At 37.5% G+C, this 25,781-nt stretch overlaps 1 protein-coding gene across 10 annotated transcripts in view; it reads left to right on the top strand.

Annotated features, from left to right (window-relative positions):
- The first annotated feature begins 5,175 nt into the window (after positions 1-5,175).
- LOC117323077 (glutamine--fructose-6-phosphate aminotransferase [isomerizing] 2-like) overlaps positions 5,176-25,781 on the top strand; it is a 103,447-nt gene continuing 82,841 nt past the window's right edge. For all 10 annotated transcript variants that reach the window (XR_004531649.1, XR_004531648.1, XM_033878117.1 and 7 more), the window contains exon 1: positions 5,176-5,288. Coding sequence is in view for 8 of the 10 variants with exons in the window: in XM_033878117.1 (XP_033734008.1) it covers positions 5,282-5,288 (7 nt within the window). In the remaining 2 variants the exon portion in view is untranslated. The remainder of the gene's footprint in view (positions 5,289-25,781) is intronic.

A 25,781-nucleotide genomic window follows, 5' to 3' on the forward strand; every position in this document is an offset into this window, starting at 1 on the left:
TAGTAGGTGATCGAAAGCTAAATATTTTATTAATTAAACTCCGTCATAAATGTAGTTCTTTGAATGATGATTTCTTTAAAACAAATCAAATATAACTAACTCCTCGTTTGTGTTTGTGGATATCCACCTAAAATGCCCACCGTTTCTTCTTTTCTTGTAGTGAATATACTGACCAACGTTTTCTATTGTTCAGAAATCTACGTAGCTATATGCCTCTAACCCTAACACTTTTCGGTCATGAAAATTATTCAAGTGATGAAAACATCGCGGGGACGCAAATGTATTTATGACAACGGTTGAGGTGTGTGTGTGCGTGCGTGGATGTATAACCATGGCTTATATTTAAAATAATTGATTGTTTTGTATTATTCAATGTCATTTAGAATTTGCTTATGATAATGAGGATGTTGGAATTATAAAAAAAAAATCACCATAGTCACTAAGGTATCTTATTAATGTGTAAAAGAAAGTTATATTGTTAAATTCATCAACCTTTCTGTCGATTGCTGTATTCGATTTTATTCAGTTTATTCAAGTGTCTTCAATGTGCCTTAATGATTTATTTTTTTACATACATATTTTTAATTAACATTCAACTAAGTCGGCTGTGGGCCGTGAGTCGTGAATGATTTAAAAAAAAGTTAATTTGAAATACTTCTCGGTCAAATAAACTAGTATTTTCATATGATCGCATTTGAGCGTGATATAGGTAAATCTGTTCATGTAATGTTATTTCTACCAACGGAGCTGTATTGTGTCCTTAGAGCTGCATATAGCGATTAATGTATATGCCAAAGCGAAATAGTATATTTAATTAGTTAACATTTGTAAAAGATATCCTATTTTCACTCGGTCTTGGTTACATGTGGATAAATCAAAACAATTTGAATATTTCTGTAGACTTGCCATGTATTAAGCAAAGAACTTTTGACAATGCACGACAAGATATGTTTACATTATTGGAGAATTCCTCAATTTGTATAAACATGTAGTAGATGATATATCACTACAACATTATTTAAGTAAATACATAACAAAATGGAATAGAATTAGTTTTAGTAGGTTACGGCTCTTAGCACATACTCTGTAAAATACAAGAAATGAACGTCTGTGTAAAGTTTGTCACTCTGGTGACATAGTGATAGTTAATTTGTCCAAACTTTCTATCTTTAAGATCAGTGTAACTTTGCATTTCAATTTTTGATTCAGATATCTTTATATTTTCTTTCAGATATTCTATTTTGATTTCTGTATTGTTTATTTTATTATTTACCTTGTGTTCAGATGTGCTCAATTAGCAATATGACCCTAATGATGGCCATTAGAGCTAAATACTTCTATTTTTATTTTATTTTCAAAATTAAATTGTTATTACATAGTGTCGCGTCCAGTTTCTTGAATTTCCTCCGATATATAATATGTACAATGTGAAATGTCATATTGCAATAATATCGTCCGTCCGGCCGTCCGTCCGTCAACAATGACCTAGTGAACACAATAAATTGGGTAATTATCAACAAAGTTTGATGAAACTTTTTATGCAGTCTGATATTGTCAAGATCTCGGACGAGTCAAAAAAATAGGACTTATTCAACAGTAACAGAGTTATATTGCTCTTTGTATTAATATTATCATCAGAATTTGTTTTTGTTCATCTAGGCCGAAAGGTCTTTTAAACCGCTACTAGTCCTGAACAACTAAATGGACTCTGGTGAAATTTGGCATGGAGTATTAATGACGGATGTGACACCATTGATGCGGGAGAAAGGGGATCCAATAGGGGAAATAAAGCAGAAGCAGAACAAAAACAAAACAAAAACAAAACAACAAAAACACTTAAAGATACTTTTTCTCTTTTCAGACAGGATTTAGTCGACCTAGAGTTTGAACTATTGTTGGAAGAGGCAGTTAAAAAGTAAGCAAATATTCAAAGTATAACTTTGATTAGAGTATTTTGCCATATTAACTGAAATATCCAGGTGAGCGATGCGGGCCCTCTGGGACTCTTGTTTAGTACATTAGTTTTCGTTTACATTTGAAAAGGCCAAGGATAACTTTTAATCGAATGCCACACTAATTAAGTTTTAAGTTTTCCCATTCTCTATAGCTTGGCAGTTGATTCCGAATACATGGTTACCATTTGATTCCGAATATACAGTCACCATTTGACTCCGAATACATGGTCACCATTTGATTCCGAATACATGGTCACCATCAATCGGAACACCTCGCCTCCGTCTGTGAAGTTTCGGAGAAAATGACGAGGGGTTCCGATTGGGTCACTATTTGATTCCGAATATATGGTAACCATTTGATTCCGAATACATGGTCACCATTTGATTCCGAATACATGGTCACCATTTAATTCCAAATACATGGTAACCATTTGATTCCGAATATATGGTTACCATTTGATTCCGAATATATGGTCACCATTTGATTCCGAATACATGGTCACCATTTGATTCCGAATACATGGTCACCATTTAATTCCAAATACATGGTAACCATTTGATTCCGAATATATGGTTACCATTTGATTCCGAATATATGGTCACCATTTGATTCCGAATACATGGTCACCATTTAATTCCGAATATACAGTCACCATTTAATTCCGAATACATGGTTACCATTTGATTCCGAATGCATGATAACCATTTGATTCCGAATATATGGTTACCATTGGAATAAATCAGAAAAAAAATCATCTGGGGACACATTGTTCCAGTTCGTTTATACTCAAAATAAAAGCATAGCTCGGACAATCCGATTCTACTCCGATCCTGCCCGTTTCTGCCAGATCCTGTAAATCGTTCTAACCTACTGTATATCCGGTTCAATTCTTTGTAACCGGAAAAGAAAACGGATAACAGATTGAGTTTCGACTTGATCACGGATTGAACATATTTCGATAATATTATAGCGAGTTCAAAAAATGCAGCATTATTGGGTTTTTTTTCTTTTTCATTTCCTTCGTAGATTCTAGTAAGGAATTTTACATTCGGATAAAGTAAAGACATCTGTTAACTTGTTGCGCGACCTTGTTAGACACTTGATCACTATACAGTTAGGCCTATGACTTAAAAAAACAACAAAAACAAAACAAAACAAACTCATACACATCGTTGGAACAGCGATCAGCTGAACAGAAAGCAAGAAGTTGAATATGTACTTTCTCCAATGTAAATACATTTCGATGTAGCTACAAAAATGAAAAGCTCCTTGTACACATATTGAAAAAGTTTTATCCAGTCCCGTGTATTTTTGTTTATTCCAAACATTTTAAGCTTCTCAATTAGTCTAAGGTGTGGCACTATATCAAAACCTTCATGAAATGTAAATAAACAGTATTTATTATTTCTCCTTTTTCTAGAATCTCAGTCAAGTTATCTAACACTCTCAACAATTGTAACGCCGTTGACTTCCCTTCTGAAAATCTAAACCGTTTTTCACTGAATAAATCCCTTTTATCCGTGTAATCCATAAGTCTTGATCTGATCAACTTTCCCATCATTTTAATACTGGTTGATCTGATTTGTCTGTAATTATGAGTCCAGTGGAGAGGACGAAGGAACCTGTGCGTAATTAGTAAGTTTCCGTACGTAGCTGTTCTAGGATGTCCCTTCAAAGTTACACTATACCATGCCTCATCCCAGTTATTTCTATACAGTAGAATCGAAGTAACTGGGGAGGGGCATGGAATAGATAATTCCTGTTAAAGAAATATGGAACGCCAAATTAACATATATTCAATTAATTGAACCTATCTTCAATTATTTGAAGATAGGTTCAATTCAATTGAAGATAGGTCCAATTATTTGTACCTATCTTTAATTATTTAAATATAGGTACAATTGAATTGAATCTATCTTTAATTAAATTGAACCTACATGCATCTTCAATTGAATTGAACCTATCTCTAATTGAATTGAACGTTCTCTAATTGAATTTAACATATCTCTAATTTAATTGGACCTATCTCTAATTGAATTGAACCTATCTCTAATTTAATTGAACCTATCTCTAATTGAATTAAACCTATCTTAAAATACAACATACATGTATCCTTAATTAAATTAAACCTATCTTCAATTCAATTGGACCTATCTTTAAATCAATTGCACCTATCTTTAATTCAATTGAACCTATCTTTAATTCGTCCCTTTTCCCTATTTGTTCGTAATTGAAGATAGAGATGAGTTCAAATCAATTGAAGATAGGTTCAATTAGTCTGATTAAAACCTATCTTTAATAGAATTGTACCTATCTCTAATTGAATTGAACCTATCTCTAATTAAATTGAACCTATCTCTAATTGAATTAAACTTATCTTTAATTGAATTGAATCTATCTTCAAATATTTGAAGATAAGTTCAATTATTTGAATATATGTTAATTTGGCGTGATGGCGTACACAGGAGGGGTACAAACCAGCTTCCTGGATCATCTCCCGTGTCCCGCCCTAATTACTCCTGGTTCCTAGCCGAGCCCGACCTCCCGTGTCCCGCCCTAGTTACTCCTGGTTCCTAGCCGAGCCCGATCTCCCGTATCCTGTCACTCCTAGCTGGTTTCTAACCGAGTCATCTCTCGTGTCCCGCCCCAGTCACTCTTGCAATTGGTTCCTAGCGGGGTTAGCCCTACACAATACATTGTATTGAATTAATGACAAATGGTCACGTATTATAGGTACATTTGGACCGTTTCTGAACGGTGAGTCGCTATAAGGTACACTACTAGCGGTCGCTGCGACAGGTGACCATAAGACGAGTCATTTTGACTCGTTTATGACGTCACACGGTTTCGTCTAACATGTTATATAACCAATGTTCTGTCAGCGTATAGGCCTAAAGACATATAATACATTTAAATGGTTCCAAAACCGGAGACTAGACCTACGATACATGTATACACTATCTAGATCTCTGTCAAAACAGATCCGATTTTTTAGAAATAAAAAATGTTATCGTTGGTCAGGTTATGTCAATCTTACACTCCTTATTTATTTACCATATAAGTCATATGGATTACGGGTCTTCAAAAAATATTAGGATTTTTGTTTGTAACCACGTCCCAAACCAATGACGTCCGTATTTTATAACTCATAGTACGTATACAGGCACATTGTTCTCGACCCGGAAGTGAAACCTTACGCGACCCCATTATTCAAATATTTTCAAGTTTATAAGCGACAGAAAATGCCGTAACGTGGCATTGCTTGACAGTTAGTAGACGGACACACGTGTATCAGACGTTCGTTGTGTTTTTATACAGATCCAAAATGTGTGGTAAGTTTTAAGAAATTATTTACAAGTATTACTACGTTTTGCTATAATCTGAAGCTATTGAGATCTTAATGTAAATATGCGTGATTGTCGGAGATGGATGATGTTCGAATCCACTGCAACTGGTGTTGTCATACACTACTGTACCTACTTTCTGTTTGACTGCACATGTTCAAATACAGAATACATTTACCGTTTCGATGTTTCACATGTAGTAACAAAGCCCATTTTTTTTATTTACACAATGTGTATAAATAGTGTATTAGGCTGTTATGTTAACTAGTTTTACTGTTTTGTTTGTTGTAAATACCCCAGCCAGTTTTGTTTACATTGTCCTTTGTTGTGCACCACACTTACATCTACATGTAAGCTAGAATGTTGTGTTCATGCGGTTATGAAATAACTGAAGTGAGGTTATTTTATGATCCAATACCTAATATATCCAGACTAATAACACCCAGCCCACATGGTTCTGGTACTACTATATTAGGTTTAGTATCGACTGTTCAGATGTACCATAAAATGATGTGTCTAATAAAACACCAGCAGAGGACGTGAAGTTGCTATAAACCTTTAATTTAACCATCATATAAAAAAATGGTTAAATGTATGCTTTGGAAAAAAAAAGTTGCTTTTATAATAATCAGCATTTAAAATGTTTTTTTCTAAAGGGCAATGTTTTGTGATGGAGATCTTGCATCAGTCAAATATTGCATCAGAAGAAAAAAAATATATATGGAACTAATATACATGTATATATCTATAATACATAAAATACAAATATTCTTTGGCTTGCTGTGCCCTGGTCCAGAATTTTTGACCCGAGGTGGTGTAAATCAGTAAATGTTATATTGCACTCTGCCTCGTGCAATATAACACTTCTTGGTTACCACCACCGAGGGGCAAATATACTTGACTAAAGCACAGTAAGCCATGGAATATTTGTTTTATTGCATAACAATGATAATGATAAGTCACCATCTGATAAATTCTATTTTATTACTTAACAAGTGTACTGTACAGTAGTCATATGTACTTGGTTTAAAACAAAAACTTAACTTTTTCAGCAACAGTAGTCATATGTACTTGGTTTAAGAAAAAAAACAACTTTTTCAGCATAGCACAAAACACACAACTGGAGTCTTAAATTTAGTTCCGTTAGAAACGAAGCATTAATTATATCCGCATACTGTGACTTGAAAATATACTATCGACCTGTTGCTATCAGGAACAAAGCAATCGCAATACATCGATAAGTCAACCTAGCATTACACCACTAGATGAATGAAAATGTAATTAACAGCTTAGTGTTCAAATATATGATTAAAATCAATGTAGTATGTTTTGCATGTGATCATTGAATTTGACAGTGGAATGTCTTAGTTATAGCCAAGAATACACGTACATTTTTCAAAGCATTTAAATGAAATCCATATACTGATTAGGACAGTATATATTATAAAGTTCATAATTGACTTTTGGTCATAGATGTGTTTGTCAGAATATATCTTGTCTATACTGACATTTCGCATGGTCATTAGATATAAACAACTGGTTGAAATTAATTACACATTATTACCAAAGTTTTACAGTTAATGTATACATTTGTAAGTTAAGTTTGTTGGATTTCTGGTCAGGTCATGTTGTAAATAAAAAGGAGTGTGGGTGGTTTTTTCCCTGTGGTCACTCCTATAATCCCGTTGTCAGGTTTATCTAAGGAGTGGATCAGCCAGACACTACAACACATTAATGTCTGTTGCATAGCTTTATTGGTCAGTGTAACGCCTAGATAGACACAACAGCATATTGTAATGGCTATTTGTTATGTAACATAGTTTGGTTGGTGGGCAAGATCTGATGATAGGTAAGATGATGTCACTGATAAGTAGGGTTAGGTGAACTTTGACAAGTAGTTCTTTTTACCTCAACTAGTAAACTTATATTTTTTCTAATGAAATTGTTAACTTATTTTAAAACTAATAAGGATTTCTATCTATTGAATTTCTATATTTTGATAGGCAATATTCTTCATGCATATGAGGTCAAAGTTGATGTGTTTGGAGGCATTTGAAATAAAGATTGAACATCACTCCAAATGAGAGGCCACATGAAATAGATTTTACAGGACAAAAAGAAAATTGTGATATCTAACTTTCATTTTTCTGCAGGAAAAATTAAAGAAAGTATTAGATATTTTGTTTAAAGGTTGTCTGTGTATACATCTATCCATTGTCTATAAATCTACTGGTGACAAATCAATTTCTAGATATGAATTTGCTAGGAAGAATGAACTTCAGTCAGGTTTGTAGTATGATCATTTGTTATTGATAATCCTGTTGAGTTGGAAACATACATTCACCAAAAATATGTAGGTGGTACTGTATGTACATGTGTAGGTGGTACTGTATGTACATGTGTAGGTGGTACTGTAGGTACATGTGTAGGTGGTACTGTATGTACATGTGTAGGTGGTACTGTATGTACATGTGTAGGTGGTACTGTATGTACATGTGTAGGTGGTACTGTATGTACATGTGTAGGTGGTACTGTAGGTACATGTGTAGGTGGTACTGTAGGTACATGTGTAGGTGGTACTGTATGTACATGTGTAGGTGGTACTGTATGTACATGTGTAGGTGGTACTGTATGTACATGTGTACGTGGTACTGTAGGTACATGTGTAGGTGGTACTGTAGGTACATGTGTAGGTGGTACTGTATGTACATGTGTAGGTGGTACTGTAGGTACATGTGTAGGTGGTACTGTATGTACATGTGTAGGTGGTACTGTAGGTACATGTGTAGGTGGTACTGTATGTACATGTGTAGGTGGTACTGTAGATATATGTGTAGGTGGTACTGTATGTACATGTGTACGTGGTACTGTAGGTACATGTGTAGGTGGTACTGTATGTACATGTGTAGGTGGTACTGTATGTACATATGTAGGTGGTACTGTAGGTACATGTGTAGGTGGTACTGTAGGTACATGTGTAGGTGGTACTGTAGATATATGTGTAGGTGGTACTGTAGGTACATGTGTAGGTGGTACTGTAAGTACATGTGTAGGTGGTACTGTATGTACATGTGTAGGTTGTACTGTATGTACATGTGTAGGTGGTACTGTAAGTACATGTGTAGGTGGTACTGTATGTACATGTGTAGGTGGTACTGTATGTACATGTGTAGGTGGTACTGTATGTACATGTGTAGGTGATACTGTATGTACATGCGTAGGTGGTACTGTACGTACATGTGTAGGTGGTACTGTATGTACATGTGTAGGTGGTACTGTATGTACATGTGTAGGTGGTACTGTATGTACATGTGTAGGTGGTACTGTATGTACATGTGTAGGTGGTACTATATGTACATGTGTAGGTGGTACTGTAGGTACATGTGTAGGTGGTACTGTAGGTACATGTGTAGGTGGTACTGTAGGTACATGTGTAGGTGGTACTGTATGTACATGTGTAGGTGGTACTGTATGTACATGTGTAGGTGGTACTGTATGTACATGTGTAGGTGGTACTGTAGGTACATGTGTAGGTGGTACTGTAGGTACATGTGTAGGTGGTACTGTAGGTACATGTGTAGGTGGTATTGTAGATATATGTGTAGGTGGTACTGTATGTACATGTGTAGGTGGTACTGTATGTACATGTGTAGGTGGTACTGTATGTACATGTGTAGGTGGTACTGTAGGTACATGTGTAGGTGGTACTGTATGTACATGTGTAGGTGGTACTGTAGGTACATGTGTAGGTGGTACTGTATGTACATGTGTAGGTGGTACTGTATGTACATGTGTAGGTGGTACTGTATGTACATGTGTAGGTGGTACTGTAGATATATGTGTAGGTGGTACTGTATGTACATGTGTAGGTGTAGGTGGTACTGTAGGTACATGTGTACGTGGTACTGTAGGTACATGTGTACGTGGTACTGTAGGTACATGTGTAGGTGGTACTGTATGTACATGTGTACGTGGTACTGTATGTACATGTGTAGGTGGTATTGTAGGTACATATGTAGGTGGTACTGTAGGTACATGTGTAGGTGGTACTGTATGTACATGTGTAGGTGGTACTGTAGATATATGTGTAGGTGGTACTGTAGATATATGTGTAGGTGGTATTGTACATTATTTATATTAACGTCAGTGCATATACAGTGTAGACATGTAATGATAATGAAAATATTCAATTCCATCTAAAATTTCAAACTTCATTACTTTATTGTTATTTTTAGATGTTAACAATAATGTTTGAAGAATGAAATAGCTGATTTGGAAGTAATGGCTAAAATGGCCTTAGGCAAAACATAGACTGTTTGTATGGATGTCAATTTGATAGTGATCAGATATAGTATGCATGATAATAGAACATTTCTAGTGATACGTGGAGGTCTGAAAGCTGATGAAATGTGGCACTGGTGTATAACCTGTGCTACCCTAGTTCAGTGATACATGACACTGTGATACTTTTAACTGACCAGATTATAACCTCATTTGAGTTATATTTGACACTGTGATACTTTTAACTGACCAGATTATAACCTCATTTGAGTTATATTTGACACTGTGATACTTTTAACTGACCAGATTATAACCTTATTTGAGTTATATTTGACACTGTGATACCTTTAACTGACCAGATTATAACCTTATTTGAGTTATATTTGACACTGGGATACTTTTAACTGACCAGATTATAACCTCATTTGAGTTATATTTGACACTGTGATACTTTTAACTGACCAGTTTTAACCTTATTTGAGTTATATTTGACACTGGGATACTTTTAACTGACCAGTTTTAACCTTATTTGAGTTATATTTGACACTGTGATACTTTTAACTGACCAGATTATAACCTTATTTGAGTTATATTTGACACTGTGATACTTTTAACTGACTAGATAATAACCTTATTTGAGTTATATTTGACACTGTGATACTTTTAACTGACCAGATTATAACCTTATTTGAGTTATATTTGACACTGGGATACTTTTAACTGACCAGTTTTAACCTTATTTGAGTTATATTTGACACTGGGATAATTTTAACTGACCAGATTATAATCTCATTTGAGCGATATTATCATGTTATCTGAAATTCTGTTTGAATGTCTCAAGCTTACCCCAGGAAAAACCTCATATTCTACTCTATAAAGTGTATATATACATATTTGAGAAATTAAAATCCCGGTATCTGGTATGTTAAGCAACATATAATATTTGTTTCCAAATTAATTTCATGAAAATGTAATTTATTTTGAATAATTTAGAATCTTCAAACTTCTTGTAGAGGTATTTTCAATATTGGAATTCCATAAGCTATGAAATAATGTCTGCTCATCATTGGTTTTACTTTAACACTTGTCCATTCTATTGTTCTGTTACACATCTACATATATACAAGTCCACACAAACAATGGAGCAAATCCACACATACACTGGAGCAAATCCTCACATACAATAAAACAAATCCACACATACAATGGAACAAATCCACACATACAATGGAGCAAATCCACACATACAATGGAGCAAATCCACACATACAATGGAACAAATCCACACATACAATGGAACAAATCCACACATACAATGGAACAAATCCACACATACAGTGGAACAAATCCACACATACAATGGAGCAAATCCACACATACAATAAAACAAATCCACACATACAATGGAACAAATCCACACATACAATAAAACAAATCCACACATACAATGGAACAAATCCACACATACAATGGAACAAATCCACACATACAATGGAACAAATCCACACATACAATGCAACAAATCCACACATACAATGGAACAAATCCACACATACAGTGGAACATATCCACACATACAATGGAACAAATCCACCCATACAATAAAACAAATCCACACATACAGTGGAACAAATCCACACATACAGTGGAACAAATCCACACATACAGTGGAACAAATCCACACATACAGTGGAACAAATCCACACATACAGTGGAACAAATCCACCCATACAATAAAACAAATCCACACATACAGTGGAACAAATCCACACATACAGTGGAACAAATCCACACATACAATAAAACAAATCCACACATACAGTGGAACAAATCCACACATACAATGGAACAAATCCACACATACAATAAAACAAATCCACACATACAATGGAACAAATCCACACATACAGTGGAACAAATCCACACATACAGTGGAACAAATCCACACATACAGTGGAACAAATCCACACATACAATGGAACAAATCCACACATACAATGGAGCAAATCCACACATACAGTGGAACAAATCCACACATACAATGGAGCAAATCCACACATACAGTGGAACAAATCCACACATACAGTGGAACATATCCACACATACAGTGGAACAAATCCACCCATACAATAAAACAAATCCACACATACAGTGGAACAAATCCACACATACAGTGGAACAAATCAGTTGTTCGTGCCACATTATGCAAAGTTCAGACTTTATCAGTATTGTTCATGAAGCGAGTGTAGTCTACCGTAGACTTAGTTCAAGTTATATACATGTACATACCAGTAGACAGATGTACAGTACATGTTCTACAAAATACTTCCTAGTTCTTAGCACCTTTATCTACTTGTTAGAAAATAAAACGATGAGAAAATGGTTCATACATTCTTATTTGTCTTCACAAATTATGCCGTGACTGAACACATTTTCCGAACCTTGTAACTTACATTTATATAACCTGCAATTTGTTGACAAGATCTGAATGAAATAAACGATGTATTGCATTATTTAAAAAAAAAAAATCAGTCACAGATCATTGATGTAGATCAGGCTATCCCCTTTTGTAGTATAATCAGATGGCGACCAATTTTTTACCACTCTTGCATAGGGTCTTATCTGGGGATAAGCCCACCCCGACTTTTACCCCTTTTCAGTGCACTAGCCCCCTGGGCTTATACCCGGTAAAATACGGTACCTTAATGCTACCACAATATCAGTAGCTTACTGTAATGTGGACCCTACTGACCGTCATATTGATGTCACTTTATAATGGTAACAGCATGTACTGTTTACACAAATATATAGTCATTTAAAGATCTGCATTACGTGTACATGTATATTGATGTTTGATAACTTGAGGGCAGTTTTTACACAGGACACAGACCCTGTATAAGTAAATCAATATAAACGGTTAAAAATAACAGTTGTATGTATGTAGTATTACTTTATACTGACAATAATGTTATTTTGAAAGTGTTTGATTTTTAATTACAATAAAAGCATGTTAAAGTCTTTTATTCAGTTAATTTCTTAGTTGAGCACAAAGAATTGTTATTCAAAATATATTGCAATATGTATTGTAGCGTGAGTGTGTATGACAATATGTATTGTAGCGTGAATGTGTATTACAATATTTATTGTAGCGTGAGTGTGTATGACAATATGTATTGTAGTGTGAGTGTGTATGACAATATGTATTGTAGTGAGTCTGTATGACAATATGTATTGTAGTGTGAGTCTGTATGACAATATGTATTGTAGCGTGAATGTGTATGACAATATGTATTGTAGTGTGAGTGTGTATGACAATATGTATTGTAGTGTGAGTGTGTATGACAATATTTATTGTAGTGTGAGTGTGTATGACAATATGTATTGTAGTGTGAGTGTGTATGACAATATGTATTGTAGTGTGAGTGTGTATGACAATATGTATTGTAGTGTGAGTCTGTATGACAATATGTATTGTAGCGTGAGTCTGTATGACAATATGTATTGTAGCGTGAATGTGTATGACAATATGTATTGTAGCGTGAGTGTGTATGACAATATGTATTATAGTGTGAGTGTGTATGACAATATGTATTGTAGTGTGAGTCTATATGACAATATGTATTGTAGTGTGAGTCTGTATGACAATATGTATTGTAGTGTGAGTGTATTGTTTCACCCCTTAGGATTATGGATCTAAGGGAATAGGGAGAGTTGTAACCTTACAATCAATAGTACTGGTTAGAATCGAGAACTCTATTCTGTAGAACACCACTAACCAGGAACAAGCCGAAGGCTGCTTGAATTGATAATTATTGGCAGTTTAGAAAAACCAGGTGTGCCGATAGTTGATTGGCTTTACAAATGGGTGGCGAAACCCTCTTGTGTGTCTACGGTTTTGAACTTCCTGGTTTATATATAGTTACACAGAAGAATGTGTACCTACCTGGAATTGTGTGACTTTATTGTCAGTTCCTGACTACATAATTGTGCTATACTTAACTGGGTGTTTTATATATACAAGCCTTACATATACACAGTTTGTGTGTACCATTAATATATTGTGACTCTCGGAATGTACACATATAAAATTTGAAGTTTTTTTCAATTCTGAATAATACAACAAGTATCACTGAAGTAACTAAAAAAAATATGAAAGAATAAGAAACTATTGAAAGTGGTAATTTCAGACAAGTAAAATAGCATAGCTACACTGTAAGAGATTTGTTGGCACAAGTTATTCTTCCCTTACTGAATTGTTGTTCACTGAATTTTATCATTCAGTCTGAGTTTCTTATTACAGAGGATTCCACTTATTTGCATATTGGTTATTTCAACTATTTGCATTACCTGGTTTAATTTGCATAGAATTCTTGGATCCAGATTTTCCCCTTCATTGTCTGTGTATTTGAACACTGTTTATTTGCATCAATTTATACATTGAACTCTGCTTACTTGGATATGAATTTCTATTCTGAAAATGCATTTTATATGGAGAAGGGGCAATTTTGACAAAATGCACTGACCTACGTTACCATACATTTGTATCAAATGTCTTGTTAATATGCATTAGAAATAAGATAAAAGTGTCTGTGCTGCTTGTCTGAGACAGGGAAGGGAGCTAATCAGGGGACTGCTTAGTACAGACAGAGAAGGGAGATAATCAGGGGACTGATTAGTACAGACAGGGAAGGGAGATAATCAGGGGGCTGATTAGTACAGACAGGGAAGGGAGATAATCAGGGGGCTGATTAGTACAGACAAGGAAGGGAGATAATCAGGGGGCTGATTAGTACAGACAAGGAAGGGAGATAATCAGGGGACTGATTAGTACTGACAGGGAAGGGAGATAATCAGGGGACTGATTGATACAGACGTAGAAGGGAGATAATCAGGGGACTGATTGGTACTGACATAGAAGGGAGATAATCAGGGGACTGATTGGTACTGACAGGGAAGGGAGATAATCAGGGGACTGATTGGTACAGACATAGAAGGGAGATAATCAGGGGACTGATTGGTACTGACATAGAAGGGAGATAATCAGGGGACTGATTGGTACTGACAGGGAAGGGAGATAATCAGGGGACTGATTGGTACTGACAGGGAAGGGAGATAATCAGGGGACTGATTGGTACAGACGTAGAAGGGAGATAATCAGGGGACTGATTAGTACAGACAGAGAAGGGAGCTAATCAGGGGACTGATTGGTACTGACAAGGAAGGGAGATAATCAGGGGACTGATTAGTACTGACAAGGAAGGGAGATAATCAGGGGACTGATTGGTACTGACAAGGAAGGGAGATAATCAGGGGACTGATTGGTACTGACAGGGAAGGGAGATAATCAGGGGACTGATTGATACAGACGTAGAAGGGAGATAATTATATAATCAGGGGACTGATTAGTACAGACATAGAAGGGAGATAACCAGGGGACTGATTGGTACTGACAAGGAAGGGAGATAATCGGGGGACTGATTGGTACTGACATAGAAGGGAGATAAACAGGGGACTGATTGGTACTGACAGGGAAGGGAGATAAACAGGGGACTGATTGGTACTGACAGGGAAGGGAGATAACCAGGGGACTGATTGGTACTGACAGGGAAGGGAGATAATCAGGGGACTGATTAGTTCTGACAAGGAAGGGAGATAACCAGGGGACTGATTGGTACTGACAGAGAAGGGAGATGGTCAGGGGACTGATTGGTACTGACAGAGAAGGGAGATAACCAGGGGACTGATTGGTACTGACAGAGAAGGGAGATAATCAGGAGACTGATTGGTACTGACAGGGAAGGGAGATAACCAGGGGACTGATTGGTACAGACAGGGAAGGGAGATAATCAGGGGACTGATTAGTACTGACAGGGAAGGGAGATAACCAGGGGACTGATTGGTACAGACAGGGAAGGGAGATAATCAGGGGACTGATTGGTACTGACAGGGAAGGGAGATAATCAGGAGACTGATTGGTACTGACAGAGAAGGGAGATAATCAGGGGACTGATTAGTACTGACAGGGAAGGGAGATAATCAGGAGACTGATTGGTACTGACAGGGAAGGGAGATAATCAGGGGACTGATTGGTGTAGAGTAGCTGTTCACAGTCAGTGAAACACAGTTTTAACTTTTTCTCAAGTTCAATGAGTATTGTTGAGCTTAAAATTAGTGAGGATATTATGGAAAAGAAGTGGACAAAATGTTCTTATCTTTTGGTCTGAACAAAAGTTCAACATGGCAGCTGTAGTGGCCATTTTGTAACATGATTGCACAATCATAGATTTCGTTAGCAAATTCTTCTCAATTTTCACATGTGGGATTGATTTGAATCTGGCCATGAATGATCCTGAGATTGTGCTGATTAAATGTTCTTACTACTGTGGCAAATCCAAGATGGGTATCATGGCATTTATCTTGAAAAAACATATTTTAAAGTTCACCAGTTTGACTAGGGCCACTCAGCTGAACATCTGTAATGATTCTAAAGAACTGTTATTATTTTTTTTGTGCTTGTTAAAAGTTCGCCAGTTGAATTACAATAGTCCGTGACATTTTATAGTCAGAAGGCTGTTGATGTGATAATTTTGACACTGAGCCAACTTCCTAGTTGATCCTTCTTGCATTTTGTCAACATTTCAATTATGTGAACAGCCTTGTGGTTATCTAATGACATACAGATAAATACTTAAGTTAAGCCAATTTAAGCCTATAGTTAAGACGGTAATCAAACATGATAATTTACCAGTCATGATTACAAGAAGGAAGTGTTGATAAACTGCAAATGTCATGTTACTGGTAACTGCAGTAACTTTTATAAATAATAACTTTTATAATGTAATACATTTTTATTGTCTAAAAAGAACAAAACTTCAAAAAGATGTCTGTGTATATATCAGATAATGTTACTATTTGTGTTCACCAATATGATCAGGGACCTGATCGGCAATAATATTTCTATTATTGAAGAAGCAGGCAATATATCCTGTCACATCTAGTCAGCAATAGATCCTGTCACATCTAGTGAGTAATATATCCTGTCACATCTAGTCAACAATAGATCCTGTCACATCTAGTCAACAATAGATCCTGTCACATCTAGTCAACAATAGATCCTGTCACATCTAGTCAGCAATAGATCCTGTCACATCTAGTCAACAATAGATCCTGTCACATCTAGTCAACAATAGATCCTGTCACATCTAGGTGACAAAAGATCCTGTCACATCTAGTCAGCAATATATCCTGTCACATCTAGTCAGCATTAGATCATGTCACATCTAGTCAGCAATAGATCCTGTCACATCTAGTCAGCAATAGATCCTGTCACATCTATATCTATATCTAGTCAGCAATATATCCTGGCACATCTAGCCGGCAATATATCCTGTCACATCTAGCCGGCAATAAATCCTGTCACATCTAGGTAACAATAGATCCTGTCACATCTAGGTGACAATAGATCCTGTCACATCTAGGTGACAATATATCCTGTCACATCTAAGTGACAATAGATCCTGTCACATCTAAGTGATAATTGATCCTGTCACATCGAGGTGACAATAGATCCTGTCACATCTAGGTTACAATAGATCCTGTCACATCTAGGTGACAATAGCTCCTGTCATATCTAGGTTACAATAGATCCTGTCGCATCTAAATGACAATAGATCCTGTCACATTTAGGTGACAATAGATCCTGTCCCATCTAGGTAGCAATAGATCCTTTGACATTCAGCTGGCAATATATCGGTCACATCTAGGTAATAATATATCCTGTCACATCTAGGCAACAATAGAACCTGTCACATCTAGGTGACAATAGATCCTGTCACATCTAGGTGACAATAGATCCTGTCACATCTAGGTGACAATAGATCCTGTCTCATCTAGGTGACAATAGATCCTGTCTCATCTAGGTGACAATAGATCCCGTCACATCTAGGTTACAATAGATCCTGTCGCATCTAGATGACATAGATCATGTCACATTTAGGTGACAATAGATCCTGTCCCATCTAGGTAGCAATAGATCCTTTGACATTCAGCTGGCAATATATCGGTCACATCTAGGGAATAATAGATCCTGTCACATCTAGGCAACAATAGATCCTGTCACATCTAGGTGACAATAGATCCTGTCACATCTAGGTGACAATAGATCCTGTCACATCTAGGTGACAATAGATCCTGTCACATCTAGGTGACTATAGATCCTCTCACATTTAGGTGACAATAGATCCTGTCCCATCTAGGTAGCAATAGATCCTTTGACATTCAGCTGGCAATATATCGGTCACATCTAGGTAATAATATATCCTGTCAAATCTAGGCGACAATATATATCTTGTCACATCTGGGTGACAATAGATCCTGCCACATCTAGGTGACAATAGATCCTGTCACATCTAGGTGACAACATATCCTGTCACATCTAGGTGACAATAGATCCGGTGACATCTAGCTGACAATATATCCTGTCACATCTAAGTGACAATAGATCCTGTGACATCTAGGTGACAATAGATCCTGTCACATCTAAGTGATAATTGATCCTGTCACATCTAGGTGACAATAGATCCTGTCACATCAAGGTGACAATATATCCTGTCACATCTAGGTTACAATAGATCCTGTCACATCTAGATGACAATAGATCACGTCACATTCAGCTGGCAATATATCGGTCACATCTAGGTAATAATAGATCCTGTCACATCTAGGCAACAATAGATCCTGTCACATCTAGGTGACAATAGATCCTGTCACATCTGGGTGACAATAGATCCTATCAAATCTAGGTGACAATAGATCCTGTCACATCTAGGTGACAATAGATCCTGTCACATCTAGGTGACAATATATCCTGTCACATCTAGGTGACTATAGATCCTCTCACATCTAGGTGACAATAGATCCTGTCACATCTGGGTGACAATAGATCCTGTCACATCTGGGTGACAATAGATCCTGTCACATCTAGGTGACTATAGATCCTCTCACATCTAGGTTACAATAGATCCTGTCACATCTAAGTGACAATAGATCCTGTCACATCTAGCTGACAATATATCGGTCACATCTAGGTGACAATAGATCCTGTCACATCTAGGTGACAATATATCCTGTCACATCTAGTTGACAAAGTTTAATGTTCAGGTCTGTTGCTCAAAAAAAAGTTGGTATATAGTTTGATCATATAGTGGACATGCAAGTCGGTCAAATAGTTGCATTGTAGAAGTTAAGGACATCTTATACCGTACAGATTACGATTACATGAATTTTTGATTTTTATTTTGTGCTATAGTTTTGGGTTAAAGACCTTGCATTTTGGAAAAATTTAATATAAAAACTTCATTGCTACTCTTATTGACCTGAAAATCATATTACAGTCAAATTGGAATGAATTCAATAGTACATCAAATGAATTTTCTTCCAACTTTTCTGAAAAAGTGATTTTTGGGTAAAAATATCATTCAAGCAATATTTTGAGAATTACTGATTTCACAAAATTGATATTTGTTTTGCATTGCATCAGTATTGACATACATCTATAATGTTTACAGGGTGCTTCCATGCTTTCAAGTGGATCAAGGATTTTGGTTGTTTTTGTAACAAAATACTAAAGTTTTAGCTAATTTTGGAGTACATACATGCAGATTGGACTGAACATTCACAGATTAGATTACTTTCTATTGCATATATACCTGTTAATTAATTTGAGATGTCCTCTATTTTGTGTTTGTGGTGATCTTGCCATCAGGATCAAGGGGGTGTTATTTTATGAGGGGAATTGATTCTGAGTAAGGATTGTAAACTTGAGATAGAGTGTACATCATCAACTATCACTTTGCTACTGCTGCTGGGAATCTTTTGTGTACCATCTGTTGTTTTGTAGCAGCTGTTTCAGTGGACATAATTGATCTGGAATCTTTATCAACCATACATTGTGTATTGTTTTGTTACAGTGTGTAAGGGTGCAGATGATGCTTGAAAATCTAAATTATCTTACATTCAGTGGACATACTCAAAGTGATTGCTAGCGAATCAGATTTTATCAGAATGTTTCTTAGGTAACCACATACAAATAAAAATAAACATTTGAATCCCTCACCAGAAACTGAGGGGATGTAGCATTGTGTTTTTCTGTCCTTCCAAACATTATCTTGTCCAGGTTCTATCTCCTACATTTATTCTCATGAGGACCCTCATACTTGGGGTATAGACTCACCTTATTATTACAAGTCGATCATCTTTGCATTGCTAGCAAAGGATTTCACAGCTGGGGGATTGTAATTTGTCAAATTGTCTTATTTTGATTAAGATGTCATAGTTATTTGAGGAATATTCATCTTTTCAATGTAGCTAAAATGTTTGACAACACAACACAAGTAGTAGTTAGTTGGGAGGTTTGTACAGGTGCATATGTTATCTTGATCTCAATTGTTTACAGAGTTATTGCCCTTTGTTATTGAAACACTTGAACAGTTCTCCAAAGTTAATATACTTTAGACAGCTCCAGGGTTGGGGGAGTGTTGGACAGTAATATAGGTCCCCAAAGTCACCATGTCTGAGACACATACACCTCCAGGGTTGGGGGAGTGTTGAACACTAATATAGGTCACCAAAGTCACCATGTCTGAGACACATACACCTCCAGGGTTGGGGGAGTGTTGGACAGTAATATAGGTCACCAAAGTCACCATGTCTGAGACACATACACCTCCAGGGTTGGGGGAGTGTTGGACACTAATATAGGTCCCCAAAGTCACCATGTCTGAGACACATACACCTCCAGGGTTGGGGGAGTGTTGGACAGTAATATAGGTCACCAAAGTCACCATGTCTGAGACACATACACCTCCAGGGTTGGGGGAGTGTCCCAAAGTCACCATGTCTGAGACACATACACCTCCAGGGTTGGGGGAGTGTTGGACACTAATATAGGTCCCCAAAGTCACCATGTCTGAGACACATACACCTCCAGGGTTGGGGGAGTGTTGGACAGTAATATAGGTCCCCAAAGTCACCATGTCTGAGACACATACACCTCCAGGGTTGGGGGAGTGTTGGACAGTAATATAGGTCCCCAAAGTCACCATGTCTGAGACACATACACCTCCAGGGTTGGGGGAGTGTTGGACAGTAATATAGGTCCCCAAAGTCACCATGTCTGAGACACATACACCTCCAGGGTTGGGGGAGTGTTGGACAGTAATATAGGTCCCCAAAGTCACCATGTCTGTGACACATACACCTCCAGGGTTGGGGGAGTGTTGGACAGTTATATGGACTCCTGAAAGTTCCTTGTTTTTTGTCTCGAGTGTGACGAAGTTGAAGCGCGAGATATACAGTATGTAGATGTCAACAAATTTCTGGAGGCAATGTCAACATTTATGTTAAACTCAAAGAAATCCAATATGGTTACATGTACTGTTATCACCAAATGTGTTTTAAAGTTATAATAAATAAGGTCATCTCAGCACACAGTTTAAAGTTTTTCACATTTAATTGGACTCTGTGAATTATCATACCAATGTTACAGTTTTCCATTTAGTTGGGGGTTTAACTTGGTTTCTCTCAAAGTACATGTGCTTTCATAACCAAACATGGAGTATACTTTTATCTCTAACCGAACATATGTTTCTGATCCTGAATTTCTTCTATAATTAACAGTTAACTGGGTATTGGGGATAAACAAGACATATAATTACATGTAATTCTCTAAGTTGTAGGGACGACAGAAATGCTGTGCATACTTAAAATGGAATTGAGAAAATTGATAGTAACTATTCCTATCACAAACACAGTCACAAGAGTATTAGATGTATCAAAGACACCTTTTAACTTAACACACAACACTATCAACCGATCAAATTACTCCTGCTTTACAAATTATACTGATTACGCTTTTAACAGGCCTTACTGTTAACGTAAGATGAAGGCGGTATGGTAATCATTTCAGTGGATTTTTTATATTTATTAGAATGCATTTGAATGAATGACTCCCTGACAGCTAGCTTTGTCTAACTAATACTCCACTAAATGAATGACTCCCTGACAGCTAACTTTGTCTAACTAATACTCCACTAAATGAATGACTCCCTGACAGCTAACTTTGTCTACTTAATACTCCACTAAATGAATGACTCCCTGACAGCTAGCTTTGTCTACCTTATACTCCACTAAATGAATGACTCCCTGACAGCTAGCTTTGTCTACCTTATACTCCAGTAAATGAATGACTCCCTGACAGCTAACTTTGTCTACTTAATACTCCACTAAATGAATGACTCCCTGACAGCTAACTTTGTCTAACTAATACTCCACTAAATGAATGACTCCCTGACAGCTAACTTTGTCTAACTAATACTCCACTAAATGAATGACTCCCTGACAGCTAACTTTGTCTACTTAATACTCCACTAAATGAATGACTCCCTGACAGCTAACTTTGTCTACTTAATACTCCACTAAATGAATGACTCCCTGACAGCTAACTTTGTCTACCTTATACTCCACTAAATGAATGACTCCCTGACAGCTAACTTTGTCTACTTAATACTCCACTAAATGAATGACTCCCTGACAGCTAACTTTGTCTAACTAATACTCCACTAAATGAATGACTCCCTGACAGCTAACTTTGTCTACTTAATACTCCACTAAATGAACGACTCCCTGACAGCTAACTTTGTCTACTTAATACTCCACTAAATGAATGACTCCCTGACAGCTAGCTTTGTCTACCTTATACTCCACTAAATGAATGACTCCCTGACAGCTAGCTTTGTCTACCTTATACTCCAGTAAATGAATGACTCCCTGACAGCTAACTTTGTCTACTTAATACTCCACTAAATGAATGACTCCCTGACAGCTAACTTTGTCTAACTAATACTCCACTAAATGAATGACTCCCTGACAGCTAACTTTGTCTAACTAATACTCCACTAAATGAATGACTCCCTGACAGCTAACTTTGTCTACTTAATACTCCACTAAATGAATGACTCCCTGACAGCTAACTTTGTCTACTTAATACTCCACTAAATGAATGACTCCCTGACAGCTAACTTTGTCTACCTTATACTCCACTAAATGAATGACTCCCTGACAGCTAACTTTGTCTACTTAATACTCCACTAAATGAATGACTCCCTGACAGCTAACTTTGTCTACTTTATACTCCACTAAATGAATGACTCCCTGACAGCTAACTTTGTCTACCTTATACTCCACTAAATGAATGACTCCCTGACAGCTAACTTTGTCTACTTAATACTCCACTAAATGAATGACTCCCTGACAGCTAACTTTGTCTAACTAATACTCTACTAAATGAATGACTCCCGACAGCTAACTTTGTCTACCTTATACTCCACTAAATGAATGACTCCCTGACAGCTAACTTTGTCTACTTAATACTCCACTAAATGAATGACTCCCTGACAGCTAACTTTGTCTACCTAATACTCCACTAAATGAATGACTCCCTGACAGCTAGCTTTGTCTACTTAATACTCCACTAAATGAATGACTCCCTGACAGCTAACTTTGTCTACCTAATACTCCACTAAATGAATGACTCCCTGACAGCTAACTTTGTCTACTTAATACTCCACTAAATGAATGACTCCCTGACAGCTAACTTTGTCTAACTAATACTCCACTAAATGAATGACTCCCTGACAGCTAACTTTGTCTACCTTATACTCCACTAAATGAATGACTCCCTGACAGCTAACTTTGTCTACCTAATACTCCACTAAATGAATGACTCCCTGACAGCTAGCTTTGTCTACTTAATACTCCAATAAATGAATGACTCCCTGACAGCTAACTTTGTCTACCTAATACTCCACTAAATGAATGACTCCCTGACAGCTAACTTTGTCTACTTAATACTCCACTAAATGAATGACTCCCTGACAGCTAACTTTGTCTACTTAATACTCCACTAAATGAATGACTCCCTGACAGCTAACTTTGTCTACCTTATACTCCACTAAATGAATGACTCCCTGACAGCTAGCTTTGTCTACTTTAATCCTTAAAATGATACAATGATCTGAGCTGGAATCTCCACTTGGTTGAAATACCTGAAACATGTTTATTTTTGCCATAAGCTTCATGTTCGACTCTGAGTTCAATCTTACCTCTGTGTGTATATGTTCACTCAGGGATAACAAATGTGCTACTTCTCATACATAATAGATCCAGCCTACCTGATCAATCCTCTGATACACAATCAGACTGGATAAACACAGTCATAGTATCTCACACCAGACTGGCTGTATACCTCAGTCACAGTACCCTACACCAGACTGGCTGTATATACCTCAGTCACAGTACCCTACACCAGACTGGCTGTATACCTCAGTCACAGTACCCTACACCAGACTGACTGTATATACCTCAGTCACAGTACCCTACACCAGACTGGCTGTATACCTCAGTCACAGTACCCTACACCAGACTGGCTGTATATACCTCAGTTACAGTACCCTACACCAGACTGACTGTATATACCTCAGTTACAGTACCCTACACCAGACTGGCTGTATACCTCAGTCACAGTACCCTACACCAGACTGGCTGTATACCTCAGTATACCTCAGTACAGTACCTACACCAGACTGGCTGTATACCTCAGTCACAGTACCCTACACCAGACTGGCTGTATATACCTCAGTCACAGTACCCTACACCAGACTGGCTGTATATACCTCAGTCACAGTACCCTACACCAGACTGACTGTATATACCTCAGTTACAGTACCCTACACCAGACTGGCTGTATACCTCAGTCACAGTACCCTACACCAGACTGGCTGTATATACCTCAGTCACAGTACCCTACACCAGACTGACTGTATATACCTCAGTCACAGTACCCTACACCAGACTGGCTGTATATACCTCAGTCACAGTACCCTACACCAGACTGACTGTATATACCTCAGTTACAGTACCCTACACCAGACTGGCTGTATACCTCAGTCACAGTACCCTACACCAGACTGACTGTATACCTCAGTCACAGTACCCTACATCAGACTGACTGTATATACCTCAGTCACAGTACCCTACATCAGACTGACTGTATATACCTCAGTCACAGTACCCTACACCAGACTGACTGTATATACCTCAGTCACAGTACCCTACACCAGACTGACTGTATATACCTCAGTCACAGTACCCTACACCAGACTGGCTGTATACCTCAGTCACAGTACCCTACACCAGACTGGCTGTATATACCTCAGTCACAGTACCCTACACCAGACTGGCTGTATACCTCAGTCACAGTACCCTACACCAGACTGACTGTATATACCTCAGTCACAGTACCCTACACCAGACTGACTGTATATACCTCAGTCACAGTACCCTACACCAGACTGGCTGTATATACCTCAGTCACAGTACCCTACACCAGACTGGCTGTATACCTCAGTCACAGTACCCTACACCAGACTGGCTGTATATACCTCAGTCACAGTACCCTACACCAGACTGGCTGTATATACCTCAGTCACAGTACCCTACACCAGACTGGCTGTATATACCTCAGTCACAGTACCCTACACCAGACTGGCTGTATATACCTCAGTCACAGTACCCTACACCAGACTGGACTGTATATACCTCAGTCACAGTACCCTACACCAGACTGGCTGTATATACCTCAGTCACAGTACCCTACACCAGACTGGCTGTATATACCTCAGTCACAGTACCCTACACCAGACTGGCTGTATATACCTCAGTCACAGTACCCTACACCAGACTGACTGTATATACCTCAGTCACAGTACCCTACACCAGACTGGCTGTATATACCTCAGTCACAGTACCCTACACCAGACTGGCTGTATATACCTCAGTCACAGTACCCTACACCAGACTGGACTGTATATACCTCAGTCACAGTACCCTACACCAGACTGGCTGTATACCTCAGTCACAGTACCCTACACCAGACTGGCTGTATATACCTCAGTCACAGTACCCTACACCAGACTGACTGTATATACCTCAGTCACAGTACCCTACACCAGACTGACTGTATACCTCAGTCACAGTACCCTACACCAGACTGGCTGTATATACCTCAGTCACAGTACCCTACACCAGACTGGACTGTATATACCTCAGTCACAGTACCCTACACCAGACTGGACTGTATATACC

Source organism: Pecten maximus, chromosome 1 (genome assembly GCF_902652985.1).
Source record: "Pecten maximus chromosome 1, xPecMax1.1, whole genome shotgun sequence".
In the NCBI taxonomy this organism is placed as follows: Eukaryota; Metazoa; Mollusca; class Bivalvia; order Pectinida; family Pectinidae; genus Pecten; species Pecten maximus.